Genomic DNA, 27,090 nt, shown 5'->3' with positions numbered 1-27,090 from the left:
TTTTTTTTTCTTTTCAGTTTAAAAGCTTACAATTCCTGATTTCCAGATATGTCAAGTGTACACATAGATCCAGGGAAGTAAGGAAATCTACATTACAAGAGCAGCAAATGTTATGAGCCAAGCATCTGACCATGTTTTTGTTTAGAAAATTTTAACTTCTGGTTGAACAGCTATTTTTCTTATAAAGAGAGTAAACGTGTTGCATGAGTTCTCCTGAGATGATGCCTGGAAGGAGACGAAAGAATAGAGTTCCAGACCAAGGAATACATTGCAATATTCTCTCCAGTCAGTGGGGGCACCAAGGATCTCACCACAGAAATGTTAACATTTAGCTCTCTTATGTAAACAGTACTATGTCTTTAAAAATTAGCTTCACAGATTGTGCCTGAACTGCAAGCACTGTGTCCTTAAAAATACATTGATTGCTCAAGTAGACAGAATCAGAGCCCGATATTCCATGGTTGTCCTTATGATACATTTATGCCCTGAAGTTATAATTGTAGGAAACAATGGTTCCCAAGGACATGCAGGAAAGCAGACTGCCTGCCCAGTGTCAATATCAGGGAGGATCCCTGTGCAAGGTCACATTGCTTCCTGAATGCCTACCAAATCCTAACTGTGGCAGAACTGAGTTTTCCCATGTTACTGTAAGATTTTGACTATAAGCCCAGAAGACTATAATATGTTCAAACAGTATTTTCAAAAAATTGTATTTCCTATTTCTTTAATGTAAAACGGGCATAAAAAACTAGAAAGTATAAGGTATGTGGAGACTTTGAATGGATGACAATTTTCAATCTTTGTGTCAGAGAGAACAAGTATTTTGTGAGACTCTTTCTAACAATATTGCCTTCAAGGCTAAACTACACCACGTGTTGATTTAGAGTGATTTAGAGGGAAATCAATATTTTGTGATGGTTCTTTCAGTATTCCATGTTATTTTTGTGACATCCCAGAAAGTGTACTAGACTGATGAAACACCTCACCTAAACTTTGCCTGAGCTGCAGAGAAAGAGTCACAGCAGTAGTGAAAGCAACAATTCACGTTCAGTAGAGAATGATCATCTTTTCTTTAAAGCTTGCATGGCACTGGAAAGATTTAAAGCCCTAAGTTGCCAAGGTTGCTTATGTCAAGAGAAAATTAAAATTGAGGTATGGTTTATGTATGGTTCACTTAGTATTGGTGCATGTGGGACTTTGAAGGCTAAGGACTATTCACTGAGAGGTTTTATTTGAGCAGAAAAAGCTGGTAGGAGCTTCACTGGAAATTTTTGAATTAACTTCAAATATTATGCTTTCCAGGAGTTGTGTCTAGGAAATTTATATCTCTTGGGCTCTTTCTTAATGAAATCAAGAAATTATCTGTTTTTTGACATCTGTGTCCACACGTTGCAGGAACCTCTCATGAGCTGATTCTTTACACCAGCAGTATGTATACTGAAGTACCTTCAGACTTGCAGCATGCACTTCATAATTACTGTAATTTCTGTCTTATACCTGAAAGTTCACAGGAATTTTCTGGTTCATCAGTAGATGGTCAAAGATTTTCTGTTTATTGGGGCTTATAGATTGTGCTCCTAGTTCAAGTGCAATATTAATGGCCACCCAGCAGTGTAGGCATGATTTTGCAGTGTGTCTGACTACAGAAGCTAATGCTGTTCCTCCCTGTCTCTAATAAACAGTCCTGAACTTCATTAGTGCAATCTCATGGCATAGCAGAAATGCTCAGTTTAGCTAACCCTTGGCCAATCCCAAACATTCCCTGACTGGTTTGGTTCTGTAGATGACAAGATCTGTAGCTGCCCCAGTAGAGAACTGGCATCTCCCTGCTCAGAAAACGCTGTGTCATCATGCTAAAGAAGCTTGCTCCACAAGAGGATCACACCTGGCAACAGTGGAAGTGAACCTGTCAATAATCATGTATTTGTGCCAGAAACACAGTGTTGCCAAATATTACATTTTTTCTGCGAGATTTATGCTATTTAGTGTATTTCTTAAAGTGCCAGTACACTGAGTCTTGAGATTTCAGGAAAAGTGCAGCTCTTTTATTAAAAGAAAGCGGGAAAAAAAGTACTCTAAAATCTTACGTTTGTGGAAAAAAAGCTTGAAAATGTTTTGAGGTATGAACAGAATGTAGGCTAGAGCTTAGAAATCAGAAGGCATACTGATACTACTTGACATTTTAAGTCTCTTGAGAATACAAGCATTGTGATCACCAGCATTTGAAAATGCCACTGATTGTAACAGGATCCAGACTTCTCATGTCTCTTCCAGTCTTATGCAATTGCTAACAAACTTCTAGAAGTTGTGGGTTTTTTGTTCTTCTTTTTTAGAAAGAAATATGAAATCTAGCATCGAACAGCACAAACGCAGAATAAAAATGACAAGCACAGAGCCAGCCTTGCCTTCTTCCTAAAAAATATAAGCCCTTGGCATTGCAGAGGTTTTTTATGGAGAGTTTTATTATCGCAAGCAGCAGCAGTTGCACATTCTGAATTTAGGTCAACACATATTTGTCCAAATACTGAACCATTACATGAATGCTATCCTAAAACAATTCATCTTGTCTTACCTTTTATTACAGTAGTTCTCTACAGGAGTAGTCACGGGTGATTTTGAGCTGGATTTGGTGCTAAGAGGTTTCTTCTTATTTCTGTAACAAACTGCTATCCTGAAATATATCCTATTTGTCATGATTCTTAAATGAAGAGATTTGATACAGCAAATCCTATCTTGCGATTCCCTTTTAATTGGGTTTGAAATTAATGGAAATCCAGAGTGATCACATTAGGCTAATGCATGGTTTGGCTTGCTTTGCTATAAAAGGGAGTAAGATTGTCTTTCCACATATGGACCAGTAACCTCTTGTTTGTTGAAGGAAATAGAAGTGTTTACTTGTTATCCCATGAAGCTGATTACCAGGGACTGACAAATGCCTTGATTTTCTCTTGGAATGTGGCCAAGATAAAACAGCTAACAGCACGGCAAATAGTGTAATTTGTTCCTGAGAAAAGTCAGTAGGATTTTATTTTTCACATGTGACTAAATGGGAGCATGATATTCTGCTTTAGAAGACATCCTTCCTCATTATCAATTAAAAAATAGAGCCAGAGCCAAGATTTTCTGATAAACCTTATTTTTTCTTAAGAAAACTGTTAATACCAAACTAGAATATTTGCTGACATTTAAAATCAAAATAATAAAATTATAAAAAGGGGATTTTTAAAAAGAACTAGTGAGCTTTCTGCAAAAGCATTTTAAATCAGAGATGATATTAACATCAAAGGTAAATGTACTTGAATGCTCACTTCTGTGAACTCTTTCGTGGGTTAGTCAGTGATAATGTTGTTAATGGAGATGTATTTTTACTTGTCAGTAAGCACTGTGGTATCTGTAGGAGGAGCCTGTACCCATCTTGTCTAGCATGGGAGGAGAATGCACAGTGCTTCTGGGCTTAAATCATGAAGAGCATAACGGTTCTGGTTTGAAACAAGCTTATATTAAACCCTTAACCAGCCTTTAACTGTTTTCTTTTTAAATGGTGGAAATTTCCTATGTGAGAACGTTGTTTATAGAAGAAAAATATTGATTCGTTATTGGAGGAAACCTTATTGCAATATGCGTGAAAAATTCTTGACCAATGCTAATCATACAGAGATACTTGAGAAAACCCCTCACAGTGAGTTTGTTCTCCCTCAAAGAACACACATGGACATGCATGTAGAATGGAGAGTGCACAGAATCTGGAATGTGGGCGCTTAAGAGAAACAACCTTTGGGCAGGTATTTTCCACTTGTCAGAACAAATCGGTAATGAATTACAAACTAGTATCATTAGGATCATTCTTCCAGTAGCTTTTAGGGTTGGGTGGTTTCCAGGGCCGAGAGCCTCAGAGAATATCTTGATAGAGACAGCAGCTGTTGATGCAGCCTGGTTGTTCTTTCTCCATTCATTCTGGCTCACAAGAAGAGCAGACGATACTAAGGCTTAGTGTTCATGTTCACAAAGGTTAACAAGCTCTATGCTATACTCTTACTAGGTAGGTAGCAAATATTCATACTTTAAATATAAGAAAACTTAGGCAGAGGATCTGTGCTATCACAACACTTTGTTATCCACTGTGTGGATCAAGGACAGAGGTTGACTTAATAGCACAGATGTGGTGGAGAAAAGAAGTGGAACCACTCTTCTGACCAAGCACTACCTACCTCCCAAATATTGCAGGCTGGTGGATATGCCCTGTCAGCCTCACATGCTTACTGCACTTGTACCTTCTGTACGTGGAATAGCTGCGTCCCTGGCATAGGACATGGCATACATTCCAAGGGAAAGGATTTTTTTGGTGTCATTTCTTGGTTGGTTGGATTTTTTTGTTGTTTTCTTCTGGGTAAGCGCAGCCATGGGTAGATTGCTCCAGAGCGTGCATCTGGGAAAAACTTGAGGACCTGGCTTGAGTCCACAGGTTTATAGGCTCATTAGTCACCTTAAATACCACCTGCCTGGAATCCCACACATCATTGATGCTGAGAAAGGTTACATATCCACAGGAGGCTGAGGGAGGAAAAATAAAAATCAGCTTGGTACTTTAAATAGAGAGAGAGAAAAAAAGTGTTAGGCTTTAGGTAATAAGATGCAGTTAGAAGTAGAATATTTTTCAGGTAAACAAAAAGTAGGCAATCCCAAATTCCAGCATTTTGGATAAAAAAGGGAGAAAGGTTATGTCTAGGGGCACAGTATGAAGCTTGGTTAGCCTATGAAGAAGAAAAAGGAAGCAATGGCTTACACACTGTATCTCTGATTTAAGGGACCACTTTCTCCACAGGGAGTCAGTGAGGTGTGGAGATACTTCCTTTCAGTGAGGCAGGCCTCTCACTAGTGTGGGGTCACTCCACCGCCTTAGGGGGGTTGTCGGCCAGGTCAAGAGTGGTGCAGCAGAATATTTATGTACAATTAGAGGCTTGGTCTTCACATGGCCTTGTCCGGTCTGACATGGTTTTATCTTTGTCTGTCCCTGGTGCTGTGGTGAGCCAAAGGTAACATGATCAGTGCTGGCTGTGACGGTGACTTGTCCAGGGCATGGTCTCTTCTGGTGAGCGCCTGAGCCTGGGGGAAGCCGTGATGCTGTCTTTAATCCATCCTGGCCTGGTGGAAGCTGTCTTTAACTGGCAGTGTGGATGTGGCTTCCCCCATCTAGTTTTGGATCCTGTGTTGGAGGACGGTCCAGTGAAGGAATGGACCCAGGTGCCGGGCTGTGGGATGGTGTCCCTCTGCATGTAAGGTTAAAGCATTGCACTTGTTCTGTGAGGACTCAGAGGGAGACTCTGTGGATAGAGAGGAGGATGGCAAAGAGCTGGCCTTAATTGTAGAAAAGGTGGCATGGGGAGGGCTTTCTGGCAAGTGGAAGCATGGAGTGAGCAGGAACAGGAGGTGGCACAGTGACAGTAGGTGTGAGCCCATGAAAGGTATTTGTAGGGAGCCTCTCAGCCCCTTGACACACCGCCTGCCGTCGATCCACTCAGCATGGATGTCCCTCTCCTCAGGACACAGCTGCATGCTGCGGGAGAACCCTGGCCTGGTCACTGGGAAATCTTGGCACATAGGACTGGCTGTTTCCAGAGAATCAGAGAACCAGTTAGGTTGGAAAAGACCTTTGGAGATCATCAATCCACCCTTTGACCCAACATCACCGTGTCAAACAGGCCATAGCATTAAGTGCCACATCCAGTCTTTTCCTAAACATCTCCAAGGACAGCGACTCTACCACCTCCCTGGGCAATCTATTCCAAGGCCTAATCACACTTTCCATGAAGAAATGCCTCCTAATGTCCAACCTGAACCTCCTGCAACTTAAGACTATGTCCTCTTGTCCTCTCACTTTTTACCTGGCAGAAGAGGCAGACCCCCACCTGGCTGCACCCTCCTTTCAGGCAGTTTTCAGAGTGATGAGGTCCCCCTGAGCCTCCTTTTCTCCAGGCTGAACACCCCCAGCTCCCTCAGCTGCTCCTCACAGCACTTGTGCTCCAGACCCTTCCCCAGCTCTGCTGCCCTTCTCTGGACACGCTCCAGCCCCTCAATGTCTTTCTTGCAGGGAGGGGCCCAGCACTGACCCCAGGATTTGAGGTGTGGCCTCAGCAGTGCCCAGTACAGGGGGACGGTCCCTGCCCTGGTCCTGCTGGCCACTCCATGGCTGATCCAGGCCAGGATGCCATCGGCCTTCTTGGCCACCTGGGCACACCTGGATCATGTCCAGCTGCTGCTGACCAGCACGCCCAGGACCTTCCCAGCCACTCTGCCCCCAGCCTGCAGCGCTGCCTGAGGTTATTGTAATACAAGAGCAGGGCCCGGCACCTAGCGTTGATGAATCTCAAAGCTTCGCTTCCCTGACCTGTAAAAAGGCGACAGACGATCGCATCCCCCACACCCCCGCCGAGCCGCCCCGCTCCGCGGGCAGGGCCGAGGCGGTGCCATGACGGCGCGGCGGGGGCGGTGCCGGTGCGGTGCCCGCCCCGACATGGCCGCCGCCTGCAGGTAACGCGCCCGCCCGGCCGGGACGGCAGCGCCCGGGCCTCGCCCGGCTCTGGCTGGGGACGGGGAGCCGCGGGGGCGGCGGGAGCGGCGGGAGCGGCGGGAGCGCCGGCAGCCTCTGCCGCCTCTGCCGCCTCTGCCGCCGGTTCCCCTCCCGACCCCGCCGTGCCGCTCTGTGCGGGGAGCAGAGCCCGCGGCGGCCTGGCCGCGGCTCCGGATCTGCCTCTGTCAGGACGAGGTGGTGTAAGGGGGAGAAGTTCAAGCCCGTCCGTACGTCTGTCTCAGAGCTTTTAGAGCCTCCCCGTGTGTGCTCGGGCCAGAGCAGAAGGGAGATTGCTACGAGGGTGGTGAGGCCCTGGAATAAGTTGCCCAGGAGGCTGTAGGTGCCCCAGTCCTGGCAGTGTTCAAGGCTTTGAGAAACCCGGTCTTGCAGGACGCTCCACTGCCCATGGCGCGGGGTTTGGGACTGGTTGATCTTTAAGGTCTGTTGAAAGCCTTGGCATTCTGTGATTCTAAGACGCGCTCCTGTGGTTATTCTTATTATCCTTGCTGTTTGCAGCAAGTGCCCAGAGCCCGGGGGTTTGCGGGGTGTCAGTGGGAGGTTTGGTGCTGGCTCTCCCTCGCAGAGATGGATGCCTTCAGGCGCGTTTAGCCAATGCTAGAGCTCTTAAATCTCACCTTCCGGCCTCCTGAAACATATATACATATATATATATATATACATATATATTCCCCCCAGATGTCTGTGTGAATACTGTGCCCTTACATGTTTGTTTTCTGCGGCATAAAACCAAGCCAAAACGGAGTAACCAAGAGCCAAACTTTTCCCTGATCGTGGCGCTCCCTCTGCCGACAGCCGCTGCTCAGCTCTGCCCGGCCACAGGGTACTTTCGTTTTCACAAGTGGGTTCTACAGCAAATAAAGCTTCTACAAAATAAGCTTCGTGCATTGAATTAAAGCTTTACATTAACCTTTGTAGTAACTTCAGGCCAGTTTTGTGACGTGCTATAACCTTAGCTCGTATTGCAAGGAGAAACGGTTTTCAGTGTGTTTTTTCAGATCATTTTTAAAAATGCTTGTTATAAAACTAGGTGATAACAGTAATGAATGCAACAGTGGATTAAACCTTTTTTCTTCTGTAGTCATAGTGGCCTTTCTAAAGGAGGTGTGAGATCCTGGCAAGTGAAGTTTCCTATTTCCATACAGTTGAGTGTGATTCCTTTATTCGGAAATTAGGGCAGACTTGGTTTCTGTGCCTGCTGAATTGAGCCACTGGTAATGATGCAACAGACAAGACAGAGAGTTTAGAGCCCGTTCAGAATCTGCTGTTTCAGCTATGCAGGGATAAATGCAGGGATAGAAGCTGGAGGCACCAGAGTGAGGCTGGCAAGCATCACAAGCATGACACAGCACATCAGGAAGGTCTTCAGCTTGAGCAGCAGGTGAAAGGCTGAGTGTTGTAGGACAGGTCATCTCTGCCAGTGTTACGTGCTATTTAGACAGTTGAATCACACCTCAGCTGGCCCTTGTTCAGTTGTTTAGTTCAGGAGTTATAAAAAGATAGAAAGTAGTCTTCCAGCCTCAGTTTCAGTGCTAGTTTGACAAATACTGTGGCATACTTCTTTGCTTTTACCTGGAGAATGTGGGCGTTTGTGAGGACCTGACTACAGGCCAGGCTAAACTTAGAACTGCTTTCCCCACAGATCATATGGAGTCTTCCAGTATGTAAATGTGTAGATGTTGTGGGAGAGACGTGATCCTTTCAGTTTGAAGTCCTCTGTTCTGCCTGACAGTGGTCTGACTGGTATGGGTGATGGGCATAACCTCCATGCTTTTCCATCTGAATCCAGTTTGCTTGGTTCCAAAGTATTAACCTGTCCCATATTTTTGCTCTCTTTCTGTAAACTCACCAAGTCAAAGATGTATCACTTTATTGTGAAGTAGTTTGGGACTGCCTGACACCCTGCACAGAGGAACCTGCACATGTGTAGGCTGTAAAGATGTGGGCCTTTGTTTGCCTGGTTGTGGCAAATAAAGTGGGGCAGGCCAAGCCTTTTGGACTCAGTTGTGTAGATGGTGATGCTTAGGGACGTAGGGTTTATTGGTTGACTTGGCAGTTCTGGATTAACAGTTGAACTCAACCTCACAGGTCTTTTTTAACCTAAATGATTTTTGTGGTTCTGTGAAATCTTATCATTGCACAGCTTGGTCCTAGTAGGCTTGCTGAAGGAACCTGCAAATAAGCTGAATCTTGGTAAGGGTAACTCATTAGATGCACTTAGGAGAATTTACTTAATAAAAAGTTTTTGTGCTTCTTTTCATGAGACTTGTGTTTTTCCTCTCTCAGTTACCTTGGCTTCTAATTATCTTATGCTTTTGGGTGTGGTGTTTTTTTTTTTTTTTTTTTTTTTTTGTGTGTGTGTGTGTCTTTCACCGTGCACTTTTTTTTTTTTTTTTTTTTTTTAAGCAAATTTGGGTTTTTTTTTATCATTATTTAAATAATGAAGGTTAAGAGGATCGTTGCTCTCTGTGTGTTTAACACTGTCTATTGATTAAGTGAAAAATCTTACTTTGAACTGTTTTGAACTATTTGTCTTTAGAAGGAAGAATGTTGTTTTCAAAGAATGAGCTGTGACCTGTTTGCAAGTGTGCCATCAGGAAGGGAAAAATCAGGGTATAAAGTAGGCAAAAAGCCCTTAATGAGCACTGTTGATTTAAAGAGAAGTGGCACAGTTCCTAGCAAATCTGTAATAAAACTAATTTTGCAGAGATCAAGATTGATTCTATAGCCCATTGATCTTTTCAGCCTCTACACTTCATTTCTGAAGTCATGTGAAATAATTATTTTCATAGTCTTCTCCTTTTTCTGACATTCTGCCCTATTTCAGTTTTATTACTCATGAGATTTTTGTCTCTTGCATTTTGCCTCTATTGCATGTGAGCCTCTATTTGCCTCTATTGCATGAATTCTGTCTGAGAGATCCTAGGAAATGTCAAGAATCTAATGGTGGTAGGATGGATTTTGGTGCTGAATAATCTATTAAGTGTTTTTTGGTTTTTGGGTTTTTATTTTTTTTTTTTTGTCAGGCTGAGATATATATGTAATCTTTATGTGGTCAGATATATGTAAAAACTTGAATAATGCCAGGAAGTCAGGGTTCAAACTGTCACAGTCTTGCATGTGCCACCTCAAACTTGACAGCAGGCATCTGAAACTGCATCAGGAGAGAATTGTTGATGCCCACCGTGCCAGTAACTTGATATCTTTGCTTGAAAATTGTTTTTGACAAGGATTTCAATTCATTTAAGACTGCTGTAAAATTCTGTGTGAGAATGGGAGAGGAATGTACTAGTAAGTGGAAAGGAAGGGCAGAAGACTGAGTCTTCTTTTACAGCATTTATCCTGCTCCTTTTTGGAGGATTAGAATCTTTTATTTCTGTGGAGTGCTTTTGTCATTCTGATTCCCTTGAAAGATTTTTCTTGTGCACTGTAGTTAAAAGTTGTGCAGGTTGATGATGGTAATGCTGCAGCAATCACAGGGAATACATACCCACAGCTCCTGGGCAACACTTCAGTATTTTATAACGATTTTACTAGAGCATCAGTGCTTGTTTAAAGCAAAATTTTTGCTAAGTCATTCAACACAAAGTTGCAGCAAATACTAATACAAGGGGTTTTTTTCCTTTACCATTTTTTGTAGTACATTGTCATATTATCATGATTGTGTCTGCAGTTTAGGTATTGAGAAACAGCTCTGCAGTCATGCAAGCCAGAAGGCATGCAAGTGGATGAGTGACTGTTGGGATAGGTGACAGAGGTAAATGATGACATATAGGGGTGATTGACCTATTTGAATTTGAATTGACCTATTGAATTTGTTTTTTCCTTAAAATATCCCCATTTTTTGACAGGAAGAGAAGATGGAAGGATTGTTGTGAGGTCGATGATGATAAAAGAATGGAATAGGACAGACAGCTGCAGTTGGATTGTCCAGCTGTACCGTTAGGAGGATTTTTGGCAAAGAAGAGAAGATACCTCTAAAACACAGGTAAGGAGTAATGTTATAGGGAGAGATAAAGTCAAGCTGCATTAATGTCTGGGAGCTTTGTCATAATCTTATGTGAGATCTGGACTCCTCCCTGGGATTTGAAGGAAGTAGGAAAAAAGAAGGAAAAGAATGTAGTCTCAGAGAAATGTGGGAAGAGACTCTATGATCTCAATATAGTGTTAGACTGAAAGAGGCAAAATGTGCAGCAAAACTTGGAGAGTGCCAGTGACCTTTGAGTGCTCACTGATTGGTAAATGCTGTGTTGTCATGAAATTCAGTAGTGTATATATATATATATATATATATATGTATATGTATGTGTATGTATGTACACAGTTTTCTGTTCCCTCTCACAAGAGTCATGTGATTTGCATTAAGTTTGGGAGATGTGGTAAATGATGTGTGGAGCATCCTAGTTGGTTGCTCTAGGACATCTAAGTATTGCACACGTTTTTCTTCTCTCACAAAAGGCAAGTTTTGGCCAAATGTCACACTTGGTTGCAATGAGGTAAAAGAAGCCAAACATTTAATCTCCAACTCAAGCATTTGGTGAGACATGAGAATAACTGAGAAGCTGAGACAATACAAATCTCCTGGCAGTTCCACACATAATTTTTTTCTCATGTTCTGCTCTGGAGAGACTATAGAGAGAAGGAAATTAGCTGAAATTACTGTATGAAAACAGGTGGGGCAGACAGGTTAAAACTCACAAATGCATGTAGTGATACTGTGATTGTGAATGAAGGAGTGAAGAGGAAGAGAAAAATGGGAAAATGAAATCAAGAATCATAACGTAAGTCTTTTAAAAGCTTTATTTTTGGGAGAGATCCTTTTCAAGCAGGACACTCACTATGTGTTGTTACTTCTGCTTTCCAGAACACCAGTATGGAAGCTAAAACCAGTGAAAATCATTTGAAAGTACAGAAAATGGAGAAGAAGGTATTGAGGAAGCAGGTCAGAGCTCAGCATACATTGATGAGACATGAGGGCATAAAGTGCATCTCCCATGCCACACAGGTGACTAGTAGTTGTGATTTTGATGGTGCTGTTGAAATGCTGCTTATCTGTGTTCTCACATGTGTCTTGTGTAAAATGCCGTTCTAAAAAATGCGCTTCCTGAGATGGAGGGTTTTCTGTGCTTCTTTGATTTCAAAACAGAACTGTAGCAGTTTGGTGTTGTGGAGAGGCTTTGATGGCCTTTGGATAAGGTTTTTTTAACCTGAAACAGTAGTTACTTGGGTTAAGGAGGAAGTACTGGAAATGCTATTGAAGTAGATAAACTTTTCTTCTCTTTATCTGTGGTTTCTTTTTTCTTTTACTCAAGCTTTTAGCTTTTGTACCTTTTTGTCCTCCATAGTTCTCTGTCAAGTGTAATTTGTCTCATCTAAGCTCCCCATTAACAACATGTCTATCTTGGAAATCCTTTCCATTTTGTTTTTTCCTCTAAACAGATTAAGGCTGTGGTTCTGTGGGAATTGAGCTGGTTGGCTGACTTGTAGCTGTTTAAATGGGGACTTCTTTCTCCTTCTTTGCAGAAGAGGCCTAGCAGAAAGCAACTTAGATTTTTGATTTATAGTGTTCTGCCACAGTAGAGTTACAGCAGGTCGGAGAATGACCTCACAGATACTGTTGCAGCAAAAAATGACAGGAACTTGCAGACAGAAAGGGAGAGTTTCTTATTTCCCTCATTTATGAAGAAATGCAAATGGCTTGTAACACTGTAGAGCAGAATCATTTTACTCATTTTACCCTATACTTGTTCATCCTAATCCTGCAAATTCTTCCCATTCAAATACGGAAACATCGGTTAGATCTTTATACATTTTTGTAATAAAATGTGGTTCAATTTTTGCTCAGATTTCACACTACATGGACAAATGTTAATGACTCAGCAGTCTTGTTTATGTTGTAAACTCTTTAGAACAAAGACTGTGTTTTTCTAGTGTTGCTTGGAAATTGGTCTGTAATTTGGGACTTGTTCTCCTTGAAACTGTCCCAGGTATCAAATTATGAATCCAGTCTATCCAAAGAGTAATTTTGGGGTCCAGCAAGGTCCTTTTTGGTAACAGAACATTTGAATAAGTGCTATATGGAACAAAATCATAGTGCTAGTGGTAAACTTGTGTCAGGAATATCTAAAATACCTCCAGGCTTTGTGCAGGAGTCCGAGTATCTCTAAATTACATCATTAGTTGCTGCATGTGCTGCAGCAGTTGTGTAGTGGGGTCTTTGTAGATTAAGTGAAAAGAGTGGCTTGAACATCTGCCTGTGTTTCACACACATGGTTCTCTATCAATAATGTTTTAGAAAATAGCAGTAATTAATAATGAGGTAAACATTGAAAAACATGATCTGTAGTGGACAGCCTGATGCAGAGCTTAGAACAAATGTTAACAGAGCCTTCACAATGGGCAAAATCACAGCAGTGCTCAGTGTATAATTTTTTTTTTTAATGACCCTCCTCTTAGATTCTAAACCTCATTTTCTGTTTTTTTTGTTTTAGATAAGTGAAGTGCTGTCATTTGAAATAACACTTTTCCCAGCTGTTTCAGAAACCTCCAAAATTACGTGTCCCAGTGTCACTGTTTGTTTGCAGTACACTTGATGCACACATGCCACTTCAAAGTGTGCATTAACTGAGGAGGTGTTTCTGATAGAGGCTGCAAGGCTTTCAGCCAGATTATGTGCTGGGCAAGCAAAGCTTGCCTTAGCCTTGTATAACAAGCTCCTGGAAGTGTAAATATCGTGTGCAGAATACATAAAAGAGTGCTCATGGGTTTAATTTTTCTTTATAGTGCTGTTCTTTTGGTAAACTCTTAGTTTTAAATGAACCAACAATAATCACTAATTCTTTTGTTTTGTTGTGTTTTTAAATTCTTTTTCAATTAGAGCCTGGTTATTGCCAATGCTGGTCTTGGTAATGGAATGAGTAGACAGCAGTTGCTCAGGATACTAGAAGAATATGGAGCAATGGAAACACTCTTAATGCCACCAAATAAACCATATTCATTTGTGAAATACAGGACAACAGAAGAAGCCAAGAGAGCCTTTAGTGCCCTTAATGGAAAGGAAGTAACACTGGAAGACTGTGGCCAAAACATTATTCTATATATTAATTTTGTAGAAAAAGGTACAGTTTTTCTGCTCTCCTATATATCCATCCATATATCCATCTTCTTGCATACTGCTCCCCTTGGCTTTTACAGCCTGGGTTGTAAATATAGGTAAAAGCACACCAGTTTTTGTAGACACAGAGAATGAAAGCTAGAATCTGAGATTCAGAACATAAAATAACCTTTGCTCTTTGTATTCCAGGTTAGGATACTCTAATTTCAACTCTATTACTTGGAAGCAAAAGAGAAAAAAAGATTTGAGTAATTTTCTGACCATTCAGTACTGCACATGAAGGTTGTGTGATTAAGGAGTCTGGAGAATCTTTGGACAGTTGATTGCATTTCTTGTGTGCCCTTAGTCTAGCAATCTTTATCTCAGCTCCAAGAAGAAAAATATGCACAATGAAATTTCTCTCCTTTTTTCTCCCTTCTCCCCAATACTTTTTTTTTTTTTGGCTGATTATAAGCTATTTACCACAAGAACTGTTGCTCTTCCTGTGAGCTTTCATAGTGTCCAGCAGAAAGGGTTCCTGGTGTTGGTCTGTGCATTCTGCCAGCAAATAGCTTTTCTGAGCTCTTAAGGCAGCAAACTGAATGTCCCAACATCAGTGATATTTCATGTTCACCTATATATTGTTCTGTACTCCACATTGGTACATATTTGATTACAGAGTACTCTCTGTCTATGGAAGCAATCTGTTGGTATGGTAAATCACTAAAATCCTGCAAAACTATAATGGAATTCAGGTAGAACCTTGCAGTGAAATTCTGTTTGCCATTATTTTTACAGGAAAACCACAAGGGAGTTTTGTGTTTGAATAGTGTAAAGTCTTGTTCATCTTATGCAGTAAAATTTTTAGAAGGTGCTTGAATGATGCAAAACTCAGACCTTACCCTGTTTTGTCATGACAAAAAGGTATCATTCATTCTCCAAATAAGGCCACAATGAGGACTCCATTGTATCATTAAACATTTCTATGTTTCTATTTTCAGTTGTACTATATTCTCATACAAAGTAATTATATCCCCATAGGGAACACAGGTTTTATTTTCTCAAAGGAGTGACAAAATTGTCTTTTTTTCATGTACCTCAGTTTCCTTGCAAAATGCTGTTCCTACAAGCTTGCCTCCAGGCTTAATGGTAATTGAAAAGATTATTTCTCCAGAGGAAGAAAGGATGATGTTGGATAGTATTGACTGGAAAGGAGATGAAGATACTCAGAATGGTGGGTACAGCTATAGGAATCCAGACATTCTGTTCTTTTAGGCTGTTTTTTTTTCCTCCAGTTTCAGGTTGCAGGAGGTCTGCATCTTGGTGAATGTATTGTCAGAAATGATTCTGTGTTTAATCTTAGCATTTTAGGAATTGGGTCTTATACTGCAAGTAGTCAGCTCCTTGGGGCAAGTGATCTGAATTGATATTCTAGAATGGATTAACTTGATTAACAAACCTGCATCCAAAGACAATTTAAGTCTTTTTTATTTGCTTGGCACAGGACTGTTTGTAATTTGATGTCCAGCTGAAGAGCCATGTCTTCTTATATGTAAAAAAATAACTTAGTGAGGCGCACATTCTGGATGCTTTCATACTTTCACTTGAGCTTGTGGAGTTAAATCCTTCAGTAAATGAATTCTTGGAAATCACTTCAGAGTTCCTGTGTAAATTAGTTCTGTGGAGCAATGCAAAAGGTTCTGTTGACCTTAGCTAATGTGTAACTTGGTGATAAATGTAAATGACGGGTCTTGGTGTATCTGTAGGTGTTCATCAGGTGTAAATTCAGAGAGCAGGGCAAGAAGATGATGCACTGAGCTTGGCTCAAAAAAGCTGGTATTCCCTGCGTCTTGCAAATACAAACCCACCATACCTTTGAGTCAAAACAACAGTGAGTGTGATGCTTGATGAATTACAAAAGATGATAAGCAGAAGTGTGTGCATGAAGAATGAGGGTCACATACACCGTTTTAACTGCAAATTAAAGATTGTTTAACAAGTCGGATGGAATAGGGAACCATAGTAAATTTCCAGCAATGTTTCGTGTAGTCTTATGTAGTCTAATTTCACTTTGAAGTTATGTGTTTTCACAGCCCAGAAGACTTTAAAGCATAGAAGAGTAAAGCATTTTGGATATGAGTTTCGCTATGATAACAATAATGTTGATAAAGACAAACCATTACCTGGAGGTGAGAATTTCCCTGTTAAACTGTGTTTATTTTGCACTGTTGTTTGAACCATTATGTAAAGTCTTTAAACCTCACTGAGTTATGGCTGTGAGAGTCTGGTTAAAGGAGAGCCTTTGCTGTATTTTAAACACACACAAAAGTGCTTCTAAATTTTGAGATTCAGTCCAAATTATTGTTAGTGCTTTAAGCTTGTTGTCCAGTCACTTGGAGCCAGAGATTGCTCCCCTTTGTTGAGGTCTGGTCAGATAAGGCTTTTGGGATTGTAACTGTCATTCCTTTTTAGCTTTTGCTTCCATAAAACAATTATGTGTTACAAATTGCATATTAATTTATTTGGGAGATGTGACGTATGTTGCTCTATATATTTATCTCAACCAGCTTGAAGCTTGCTGGATGCACACTGAAATAAAATTTCCTTTGCTCTGAAAGCAATTTTGTGAAGGTTTCAATAACTCATATTTGGAGTTGAAAGCTGTGAGTCAGAGCAAAGCAAGTGAGTCATCTTACAGACTTAGATTTAAAAATAGTAAAATAGGAGAGTTAAATTCCTGCAGAACTTGAAGGTGTTTAAGGTGATGCATGTGTGCTGAGGTGGGTGTAGCCTGCAACAGAAGGATTCTGGTTATATTAAGATTTTAACTGTGAAGGTATATCATTGTAAGAGGATTGATGCACGAATTGTTTTCTAGTTTCACAGACTATTTTATGTGTGAGAAAAGCATAAACATTTCTTGAGAGAAAACAAGAATAAAAATCAGTAGATTCATGAAAGGGGGAGTAGTAACATGTTTGTTGGTGTTACCTTCAGCAGAATTTTTCAATCAAATCCTCAGGTAAAATAGCAAACCAAAGTTTCAGTGGAGGCAAAGAAACATTCCTGTTTCAAAACCATCTTAACTTCAGCAGATTTTTTTGTGATATTTAATCTAATACAGTGACATTTATTCCAGGGAATAAATTTTTTTAGCAAGCTCTCTGCACAACTGACTCTCTGTATAATAATTTTACTTCTTGACTGCAACTTTTTTATTGTAATTGGTGAAAACTTTACCTCTGATTTGATGTGGTTTTATTTATGTGTAGAGATCCTACAGTTTGCATTTGCAAGGAGTAGTCTGCTTCTGAATGCAGAGGCCTTGGAAGAGTGGCCTTTTTATTTTTGATATCTTAAAAATATATTGGACTTGAAGATTAAGCCCCCAGTTCTGATGTGTGTATTAGCAGCAGATGCAGAGTAATCATCATTAAGGATGGACTTGCATGTATATGAAGCTAGTTATAGCTATTTTCCTAATTATATTTATTGTCAAAAGCTGTCCTGATTTGTTTACAGTTCTGTTTCTATAACTAGGTCTTCCTGAAATTTGCAACCCATTCTTGGAGAAGTGCTTAAAGCAGGGATATATCAAACATAAACCTGATCAACTGACTATAAATCAGTATGAACCTGGACAAGGTAAGTTTATTTGTCCCTCCAAAATTTTGAGCTCTTTATTTTATATAGTGGTTTAACCCTGGTAAGTAACTAAGCACCATGCAACTGCTCACTCACTCCCCTCACTGAGGTAGAGAAGAGAATTGGAAGATAAAAGTGAGGATACTCATGGATTGAGATCAAGACAGTTTAGTAAGTTAGAAAAAAGAAGGCAAGCAAAACAAAAAAAGACAAATGATGCAAAAAAACCATCCTTGGCTACTGGTCAGTCAGTGGTCAGCCAGTCCCTGAGTAATGACATCCCTGGTAAACGTGACCCTTAGTGTTATTACTGATCATGATGTCATATGATCATGTGGAGTATTTTTTTGGTTGGTTGTCCCAGCTGTGTCCCCTCCCAGCTTCTTGTGCACCCCCAGCTGACTTGCTGGCAGGGAAACATGAGAACCATAAAAGACCTTGATGCTGTGTAGGTACTGCTTAGAAAGAGGTGAAACCTTCATGAATTATCTACAGTTTCCATCACAAGTCCAAGGCATAGCACCCTAGAGGCAACTGTGGAACAAATGAACTCCATCTCAGCCAAGCCAGTCCAACTTCACTAAAAAGCAGGAGAGTGTAGCAGCTAACTGTGGAATGATGTAAGGATAGGATTTAATCTACAGAATTTTTGCACTTGCTTAGTATTTCCTCTGTGACCAGAGATGCTTTGAATCAAAACTAGAATATTAATACTGGTTTCTGCACATGGGAACTTAGGTTCAGAAGTGCAGTTTTTGATATCACTCTTATGGAGGATGATGGTGTTTGAGTCCAAGGCCATGATTTAAAAACTGATTATAAAAAGATAAAGGAATAAGTAGTCTTTGGTCTTCTTGTTAAGTGCGTTTTTTTACTCCAAACTTGTATTGCTTCCTGTAATGTGCATCCAGGTTCCAGTAAATGGCTCTTGCTATAATGTTAGTGCATGTGATATATGGAGTCTTAAGTATGATGAAATAGTGTTCCCTTATCTTAGAAATAAGGAATTACTGTATTTTTGTAATTTTTCCCAAACTGGAGGCTTCTGAAGAAAAATAAGCTGCTAATCACACCTCTAGGGAACAAAGCACGTGCTGTACTTTTTGCTGAGCTTAGTCATGAAGGTTAAGTATCTGGCTTGCTTTCCAGGGCGAGTATCTCATTTGTCCTTAGGAAGAAAGAACAATGGCTTTACTCTCAGAATTAATGTCTGACAGCTTTTACAGTGTCTGCTGAACAAGGGTCTGAAAAGCTGATCCTATTTGTTTGTGTATCTGACAATCTGTTCAATTGATCTAATTGTGTACTACTGGCTGGGACATCTGAGGAGATTAGTTAGATTTGTAGATTTCTATCAAGAATGGAAGCAGGCTTTTTTTGAAAAAATAAACAAAAACCCAAGCCCAAAGCAAAATACCCTTTCTTAAGTGCAGATCATTATGATATGATTGAGCACAGAATGCAGTCAGATTAATACTGTCTGCATCTTGGTTCTGAGCCATTTTTTCACTGGAAATGATACTTGAAATTTTAGAAAGTGAGCTATGGCTATGAGTATGTAAGCTGGAGGGGCCACACATAAGACACATTAAACAGGTGGGTAGGTCTTGGCTGAATTATGGGTGACAGTGTGGAGAGCTGTCAGTGTTCTCCTGCTGCACAGTGAATTGCACAGACTTCAGTAGGCCTCTTAAGGCCGAGTCTCAGTGCTTTGAACCGAGGCCAAGTTATGAGCCATAACAAACAGGTATCTATCTGTCCTTGGTTTTTAGGTCTCACTGATTTTCTGTCAGATTAAATGCTGGTCTCATAAAACTCTTGTATTGTTTTCACTGAAACTAATGGAATTTAGAATATTTACATCTGGATGTAAAATCTGCTGTATAATAGGAGTGCCTTATAGAGCTGACTGACACTTTAGAAAAAGTGTTTTCAACTCAGGAATTCTCTACAGAGCCCAAAATGAACTTGGGTAGAATTTTTAATAAACTAATAAAACTGTTTCAGTTTGGACAGTGTAGGAATGACTCTGTTTGCTCAGCCTGCAGTGGATCAGAGGAGGGTGCAGTTGCAGTCCTCCCAAGCTGTCTGCTGTTCCCCGTTGCTCCACTGCTGACTGCCTTTCCCCACCATGTGGTGAGATCTTGCTGTGGCATGCTGCACACTGATGTTCTAGCACTTGGCATTAAAATGTGTGACAGAAGCTGCAGGGATTGGCAGTTTCTTTCCAATTAGCAGATATGAAGAGAAATCTAAACAAACCCTAAAAAATGACTGTCCTTTTGGCAATTCTCAGTTGTGTGTGTGTACTCATACATGAATTGACAGATGTATTACCCAGGGGTTATCCTAGCAGTGATATCTGTTGCCTGGGAAGTGCAAAGCAGAGGCAGGACTTGATCCTATCAGTGCCTGCTTCGGAGGTAGTAGGTCCTAATGCTGAAGCTGAAACCCTTAATGCAGGCATTTGCTTAGGAAATAGAGGGAATTGAGGTTACTCCTCTGTGAAGGGAGTGAGGAAGAAATGTATGATTATGGGTGAACTAAAGCCCAAAACTGCCATATGTACCATAACTGTTGGTGCTAAGGGCTAAACTGCCTATGAGGAGAGCAAAGTGCTTGAGCTGCTCTCTGCAGCAGGGAGAGCATTTGGGGTCATCCAGGAGTGAGTGAGGCCTTGGAGTAACTTGAACTATGTTCTAGGTATTGCTACTGATTATACAAGACACTTAGGTTAATTGAGGCCATCTAATCTGGGTGTGTAAATACGACAATTGCCCTGAATTCTTAGATAAGGCAATTCCCTTTTTTATGATAAGTTTTGTTTGTTTTACCATATATATCCCAGTTTTCCATATGGACATCCATCGAAATAGAGCTTTCTAATGGAGATAGCACTCTCCTACTGTTGTTGTTACTATTATTATATTGACTTTTTTTTTTTTTTTTTCTTCTTAACAGGAATTCCTCCTCATACTGATACACATTCTGCTTTTGAAGATGAAATAATCTCTCTCAGTTTGGGAGCTGAGGTAAACTTAATGTTTGCATGTGGTCTGATGCTTTACTGAGAAGTTCCGTTTTTATACTGATTTTCCATGGTGTCAGTCCACATTCTTCCAAACTTAATATCAAATATGAAATGTGGTGTGATATGCTAATTAAATGAGCAACTGCAATACAATGTTGTCACTGGAAGATTTGCCAGTGACATCAAGGATTTTTAAATCTTGGCATCCAGGTCTCCAATGACCTTCCTTCATCTTTATTTCATACTTTAATTTCACATATTTGCTTCAGTACTGGAGCCCTGGGCTTTCTTATCCTTTTTATTTCAATGAAAAGGCTGACTCTGGCACAGATGCTGTGTTACTTCATTGATGTAACACCATGAGCAGTGTATTTCTAGGTTTTTGTATTACAGCATACTTTTGTGATGGTCTCAGAAGTGGTCAAAAGCACAGGGATTTTAATCATGGGAAAAATACAAATCTTTCTGGGAAGCGGACTGCCGGGAGCGTTTCGAAGTTGTAAAAGGTTGGAATGTGTACATTTCAGCCAGGCACAACAGCCAGACTGGGACTATTTCTAGATATGTCAGGTGTAGGTGTTGAATGACAGCCTGTTAGGTATCTCAAAAATTTCAATTCCTTTTCCTAATGGGCCATAAATACACTTTTCATGTGCAGGCAATCAAAGCACAGATGTAGTAAAACAAGCCAGTGGCCAATGAAATGCTGCATTATTTGTGGCTTTTTTTTCTAGTACTTTTACTCTTCTTTATGATTTCTTTGTGATCTTGTGCACTTAGCTCTTCATCTGATCTTAAAATAAAAATACCAGTTGCAGTAATACTTCAGGAGTGAAGCCTCCTTCTCTATTCCCATTATTCGTCCTGTATCAGCCCATTCTCTGAGTTGTATTTTGTCTGCAGGTGTTGAATGTGTGTTCTTCCAAATCATCCAGGTCACTAATGAGGTTGTTAAATAGTGCTGGCCCTGGTATCAATCCTAAGGGCAGTCCACTAGTGATGTGCCTCCAACTGCACTTTGTGCCACTGCCATTTTCAGTGGTACCTTGCAACCCAACTCGCCTTACTGAGGATCAGTCTTTCCCTCAGTGGGGAATGAGTTTGTCTAGTAACAAAGCACTCTGTACTGTTTTGTTAGAGGAATCATTGTAAGTTTAATTTGTTTCTGCAAACCTGATTTATGTTGAAAAAGGAATAGCATATTGGCATGTATGTTAATTTTAAACATAAACAAATAATTTTGAGAAATAAAAGCATGATTCTTCACAACACTGCATTTGTCCTGCATCAGATAATCTACAGTGATCCAAGTTCTTATGCCTATGTCAAATGAGGTGGAAATGTAGGTGTGAGATCCTCTTTCCTGTCTTAGTCTCCTGAAACAGCTTTATCAGGAAGCACAGAGTGGCTAAGTGGTTGCCCTGGTTGGTGCAATCCATCGTGTTTTGAGGAGTTTACAAGATGGATTGAACTTGTTTTGAAGGAGGAAAATCTCATTATTGCTTTGCACTTCTGCCTAGCTTATAAAAACTACTGAATAGTTAGAGGGCAAAGCAGTGAGAGGTGATCTGTCTTGTCCTATAATACTTCAGGAAAAGTGGGGGTCTCAGGCTAATCATTCCTGTTTGTAAACCATTTCTTTGCCATCTCCTGGGAAATTGCAGAATGAAATGAGACTTCTAGAATGTCCTGTGGGCTTGTAATTGCATTTTATAGATCACCATGTTCGCCCTGTCTTCATTGGAGCCAATACACTGAAAATATAAATGAATATCAATTTCAGTGCTCTGTTATTGAATGCAACTTTCTTTTATTCAGAAATTGTCATACTAGGAAAGACAAGGCAATGTATTAAATTTAGGTGAGCAATCTTTTATCAAGCTTAATGGCAAATCATGTTCTGTGTCCATGAATTTGAACAAAGTACTGCAAAACAGTGATCAGTCCTTTCTGTTGAGAATTCTGGTTTAATTTCAGTTAGGTGTTATTTTCAGTGCCTCCATTTGGTGTCTCTAAAGATATGCAGTTTTACAGTATTTCATCTTAGAAGCCTGGCCAAGTTTGCAGCTGTCTCTAAAGAATCCTAATTTTAAAGCCTGTGTCAAATTTCTCTTTGCAGGTTTGCAGCAGGAGTTTGATCAATATTGAGATTTCTGTCTCTCCACTTTTCCTAATTTGTCATTTTATATGCTGCTGTGTAAGCCTTGATTCATTAAAACTTTAGAAATACAGCGGTAGCATTTCTGTTATGAACTAAGTAGCGCTATGTGAACATATGCAGCCCATAGAGGAATTTTCCCTTGCAGGCTGCAATATCTTACTCCCAGTCTAAAGTTACCCATGCCCCGCAGTCCCTCCTTGTCATCTCTGCCCTGCTGTGTCCAAGACTGCCATGGAACACCCGCTGCACCCTGCCAGAGTGCAAAGCACAGTCCTAGTTTGCTCAAAAGGGCTGTTGTGTTGGCGCAGTATCCGGATTTATGTTGCTGTGTCCCATTTTCCCAAGATGCAGACCCAGGCTTGTCATTCTCTTCTTAGCTCTGCTTTTCCTTGCCTTACTCTGCTTCCTGTGCCTTGGGCTGGCAAAAGGCTGGTGCAAACACTGAGAACTGCTCTGTGGTGCTCTGTCTAGGCCCCAGCCTAATGTCTGAGGAAGGAAAGCTTTAGGGATGTCAGCCAGGTTGTGGCTCAGGGTTAAAGAGGGGGAGCATGTATGGATCATCCTTGACCTTTGCCTAGCTTCTGTTCATCTGAGCACATTCATCATCTCCTAGCCTGTGGATCTTAAGTGCTTGATCTATAAAGAAAACGTGTGACTTTCTTAAGCCTTGAAAGCAGAGCAATGTTTCAGAGAAAAGCTTCACCAGACCTTTTGAACAGCCTTTGAGTATGGTCATTCTAGAACTAATAGAATGAGGTATGCTGCTTCTCTCAGTCTGATGATTGACCCTTTTTCTGGCACTTTTGCTTCTTGTCTGTTTCCAATCTGTTTTGGCTAACAAACAGAAACCTCTAGCTAGTATAGCAGCAGCTGTTTCTGTAGTAGCTGAGAGATTTTATGAGAAGCCTTTAGAAAGTCTAGACTGTACCCAGCCTTTGACAGTTAGCAGCTGTTTTGTGTCTTGCCATGAGCTTTAATAAGATAGGGAGGCACTGGATATTGCTGTGGAGTCCAGCTCTTACTCTGCTTATCTTGGTTAGTTGCTAATTCTGTTTAATTTGCTGTTTACATATATATTGCTTTAATTTTCTTGTAAGGGATGGCAGAAAGCATCTTACCTATTCAAAGAATTACTGTGGTAGTGGCTATACCAAAGTTGTTTTTTCTCTGTCTATGCTGGCAGGATGATGGTAGTGGGTGAAATAATAGTAATAGTCATCACTATTTAAAAATAGATTGTATTGGTAGAATCAAATTGTCTCTGAACCCAAATGGAAGATACTAATTTTAATCCCTGCAACCTAATGCTGAGTTTAGATGTTTTTTCAGATTAGGTAGGATTCCTAAAGCTCAGTGATGTGCTCTTTTGCAATCTGCAAGACAGGTGCAACTCAAGAAACATGTCTTACACTCATGGATTTTATTGGTTCCTGAAAAATAGCAATGGTTCTAGCTGGAAATCCAAATGGGCTTTATTTATAACTGAATGCCAAGTTTAGTTGGTTTGTTCCATTTAAAGTAGTGTTCCATTTTTGAAAACTTATGAGGAGCTACTCCATGTGAAAGCTGTGCTGAGCACTACAAGTTAAATGCATCAGCTGTCAGAAATCCATCTTTCCTCTTTGCATTTGCTCTTTATAGATATGTCCTGTGTGTTTCTTTCTGTCCATGTCATACCATGATGGACTGTCACTGAGCTTGGATGAGATACAGGGGCCACCAAAATCAAGGGAGAACTTCCTTTTAATGTAATTGAACATGGAATTATGCCCTTTGAGATAAGCAACAAAGCCTGCAGCCTCTTCAAGGGAATACTTACAGCAGTCTAACTGCCTCTTTTGGGAAAGGTGAAACATTCTGTTCTGAGTTTTTATTTCTGTGCTGGATGTCTCTTCCCCATTTGCATACAGCATTCCATTCACAGATCCCAACACGTCCTGCTGATGTTTGCACCTGCTGAGTTATTTTAACCTTTGGAAGGATCCTGAAAGCCCAGCTTTCATGTAAACTGTTTGAGTGAATCTGTGCTGCAGTAAAAAAAAACCCTCCTTGGGTGCTGATAAGCTAACTCCTGTTTTAGCCAAGGGTAACAAGAGCAAGGCACCCACTGTGCAGTTAATGCAGACAAGCGTTTGTTTCCCAAGCGCTGTAGAATCTGCTAATCAATTTCATTTTGTGTTGAGATGGTACAAGAAGAGCATTCTGTCAGAATTGCCCCCAGAACAATGATTTGATAGCATTATTTCTCTAGGGGCTTTCTCTGATATCTTCTCAACTATTTGGGAAGACAAAATCAAAGCTAAGCTATGACAGAGCCATATTTCAAAGTTTTGTATGTAAAAATATGCTATTTTGCTCCCCTTTCATATTGGTGAGACATTACTGTTTCCAGCTGCCTCTTTGTCTGAGGCTGGGCATTTACTACCAGTGGGCCAATACCAAGTAAATAGCTCTGCAAAGGTTGGTCTCCTGTCTGCCTTCTGTTGGATCTGTAGCAGCCTACCTTCCTCTCCACGAAAGGAAGAAACTTATCATCCCCCATGGCTTTCCATAAAGCTGTTCCCCACTATGCAAAGCCTAGTTGCTCCTACTTCAGTGCTGAGGAAGGAAGGCACCCTGTGTTTTGATTGCTGTGGGATTTCTGATCTGCAGAATGTGCTGTGACTTGCTGAGCTATTTCTCCTGGGTCTGCTAGAGTGGGAAGCTGCCTTACTCCATTCTCTGTGGTGATTTTGTTTCCTGTTCATGGTCCATTATTTTGGCTGCTGAGGGGGAAGGCAGAGCTGCAGCTCCTTCTGGTTCTTACGAGTTTGCTTTCTTCACAGTCAGTTGGTTATCCTTTTTAGCATCCTGTGTTTTGTTTGAGATGTTTAGTGTTGAGAAAAGGTTGTGGGAAGAATGTTCTTTGTTTCCTGAGCTCCTCTGGGCAGTGTATTCAAAGTGAATGTGGAGAGATAAAAGAAACTGCAATTAGGAAGAATTTGAAAATTAAATACACTCAATATCACATAGAAAAATACATAGAGATGCTATAAAGAATGTCATGTGATTCCAGTTATTTTTGTATGATTGTGAGAAAACTCCTACTGTGACTGAAACACTTCCTAAAATGTTTGCAGTTTGCAGTAGGGCTTATGATTTTTTGATTGGGGTCATAACTGCTAAATAATGAAAGAAAACTTCCACTGAATTCCTTTACCCACTTGATTCTGTTTTAACAGAACCTGTTGTCTCCAGGCTATTTGCTGTTTCTGTAGTGTGCTTATTTTGTATGCTGAGGCAGCACCATTTCATTTTCAATTCTCAGACGTCTGGTTGTTAAGGCGCTACTGTGACACACAAATACAGATACTGAATTTTTCAGTGGAAGTAAATGTACCCTCTTAAAAGTCTTGCTATTCCATAGCTTTTGCTACATATTTCTAATTGGTTTTCATGTGGTAGGAAAAATGTAGATAGGTAACAGTCTTGGAAAAAAACATTATATTGTGGTATACAGTACCATTCATTTTAAATTGAAACCTTTTTTTTTTTTTTTTTCTTTTGCACTTCATGTCTCCCATGTATCCTTCACTATGATACATGAACCATTCTTCTGTGGTGGTGAGATGAATTAACTATTTAAATATGAAGTTTCTATTTATTCCAGTGAAAAAAATAGAGTTATTGTAATAAAAGAAAAGAAGCATCAGATAGCAGACCATCAAAAGCAGTGTGGTCAAATAGGTTGAGGGAGGGGATTCTCCCCCTCAGCTCTACTCTCATGAGACCCTGTAGTGCTGCATCCAGCTCTGGGGCTGCCAACATAAGCAGGACAAGAACCTTTTGGAGAGAGTCTGGAAGAGGATCCTGAAATTGATAAGAGAGCTGCAGCTTCTGCCGTGACGACAAGGTTAGAAAATAGGGATTGCTCAACCTGAAGAAGAGAGGATTCTGGGGAGTTTTCCAGAACTTAAAAGGGGCCTATAGAAAAGTTGGACAGGTATTTTTAACCAGAGAGTGTAGTGACAAAATGTGGAGTAATGTTTTGATACTGAAAGAGTGCAGATTTAGATTAGATATTAGGGAGAAATTCTTTACCAGGAAGGTGGTGAGACACTGGAAGTTATAAATGCCCCATCAGAAGGATTGAACCCATGGAAAGATTCAAGACCATGCTGGATAGGGCTTTGAGCTGTGTAGTGGAATGTGTCCCTGCCCTGGCAGGGGGTTTAGACCTAGATGCTCTTGAAGGTCACTTCCAAAACAAGCCATTCTATGATTCTATGAAAACTAACAGAGCATTTGAATTTGCATTTTAATTGGTATTTTTACAGCTGAAATTGCTTTTGAGTCAGGATTTGAGTTGTCATTCTTGAAATATAGTTCAATTTTTTAGTAGTGTTTTTTTTTTTAGTAGTTACCAATTTCTTATTTTTTTTAAAGGGTTATTTTATTTTGTCAAGAGGTTAATCAGTGGAAGCTACTTTAATTCCCCATGTTATTTTTAGAAGGTCACTTGCTGCCTGAAATGGAATCCTGTTGTCTGTTACCAATTAAAGCAAACAGGCTGAACTGGAGCATTAAAAACTTAT

The 27,090-nt window shown here is 40.5% G+C and overlaps 1 protein-coding gene across 2 annotated transcripts in view; it reads left to right on the top strand.

Annotated features, from left to right (window-relative positions):
• Positions 1–7,345: 7,345 nt before the first annotated feature.
• The window catches only part of ALKBH8 (alkB homolog 8, tRNA methyltransferase), a 43,169-nt gene continuing 23,424 nt past the window's right edge, over positions 7,346–27,090 (top strand). The window contains exons 1-7 of one of the 2 annotated variants that reach the window (XM_066313006.1): positions 7,346–7,409; positions 11,451–11,591; positions 13,464–13,704; positions 14,782–14,913; positions 15,773–15,868; positions 17,220–17,324; positions 20,286–20,356. In XM_066313006.1, the coding sequence (XP_066169103.1) occupies positions 11,460–11,591; positions 13,464–13,704; positions 14,782–14,913; positions 15,773–15,868; positions 17,220–17,324; positions 20,286–20,356 (777 nt within the window). In that variant the 5' untranslated portion in view covers positions 7,346–7,409; positions 11,451–11,459. Of the gene's footprint in view, positions 7,410–10,429; positions 10,575–11,450; positions 11,592–13,463; positions 13,705–14,781; positions 14,914–15,772; positions 15,869–17,219; positions 17,325–20,285; positions 20,357–27,090 lie in introns of those variants that run through there. The other variant, XM_066313005.1, reaches the window with a different exon arrangement.

The sequence above is a fragment of the Sylvia atricapilla genome, chromosome 2 (genome assembly GCF_009819655.1).
Source record: "Sylvia atricapilla isolate bSylAtr1 chromosome 2, bSylAtr1.pri, whole genome shotgun sequence".
Taxonomy (NCBI): domain Eukaryota; kingdom Metazoa; phylum Chordata; class Aves; order Passeriformes; family Sylviidae; genus Sylvia; species Sylvia atricapilla.
The sequence above is the reverse complement of the archived record's forward strand: the minus strand, read 5'-3'. Positions and strand labels throughout refer to the sequence as shown.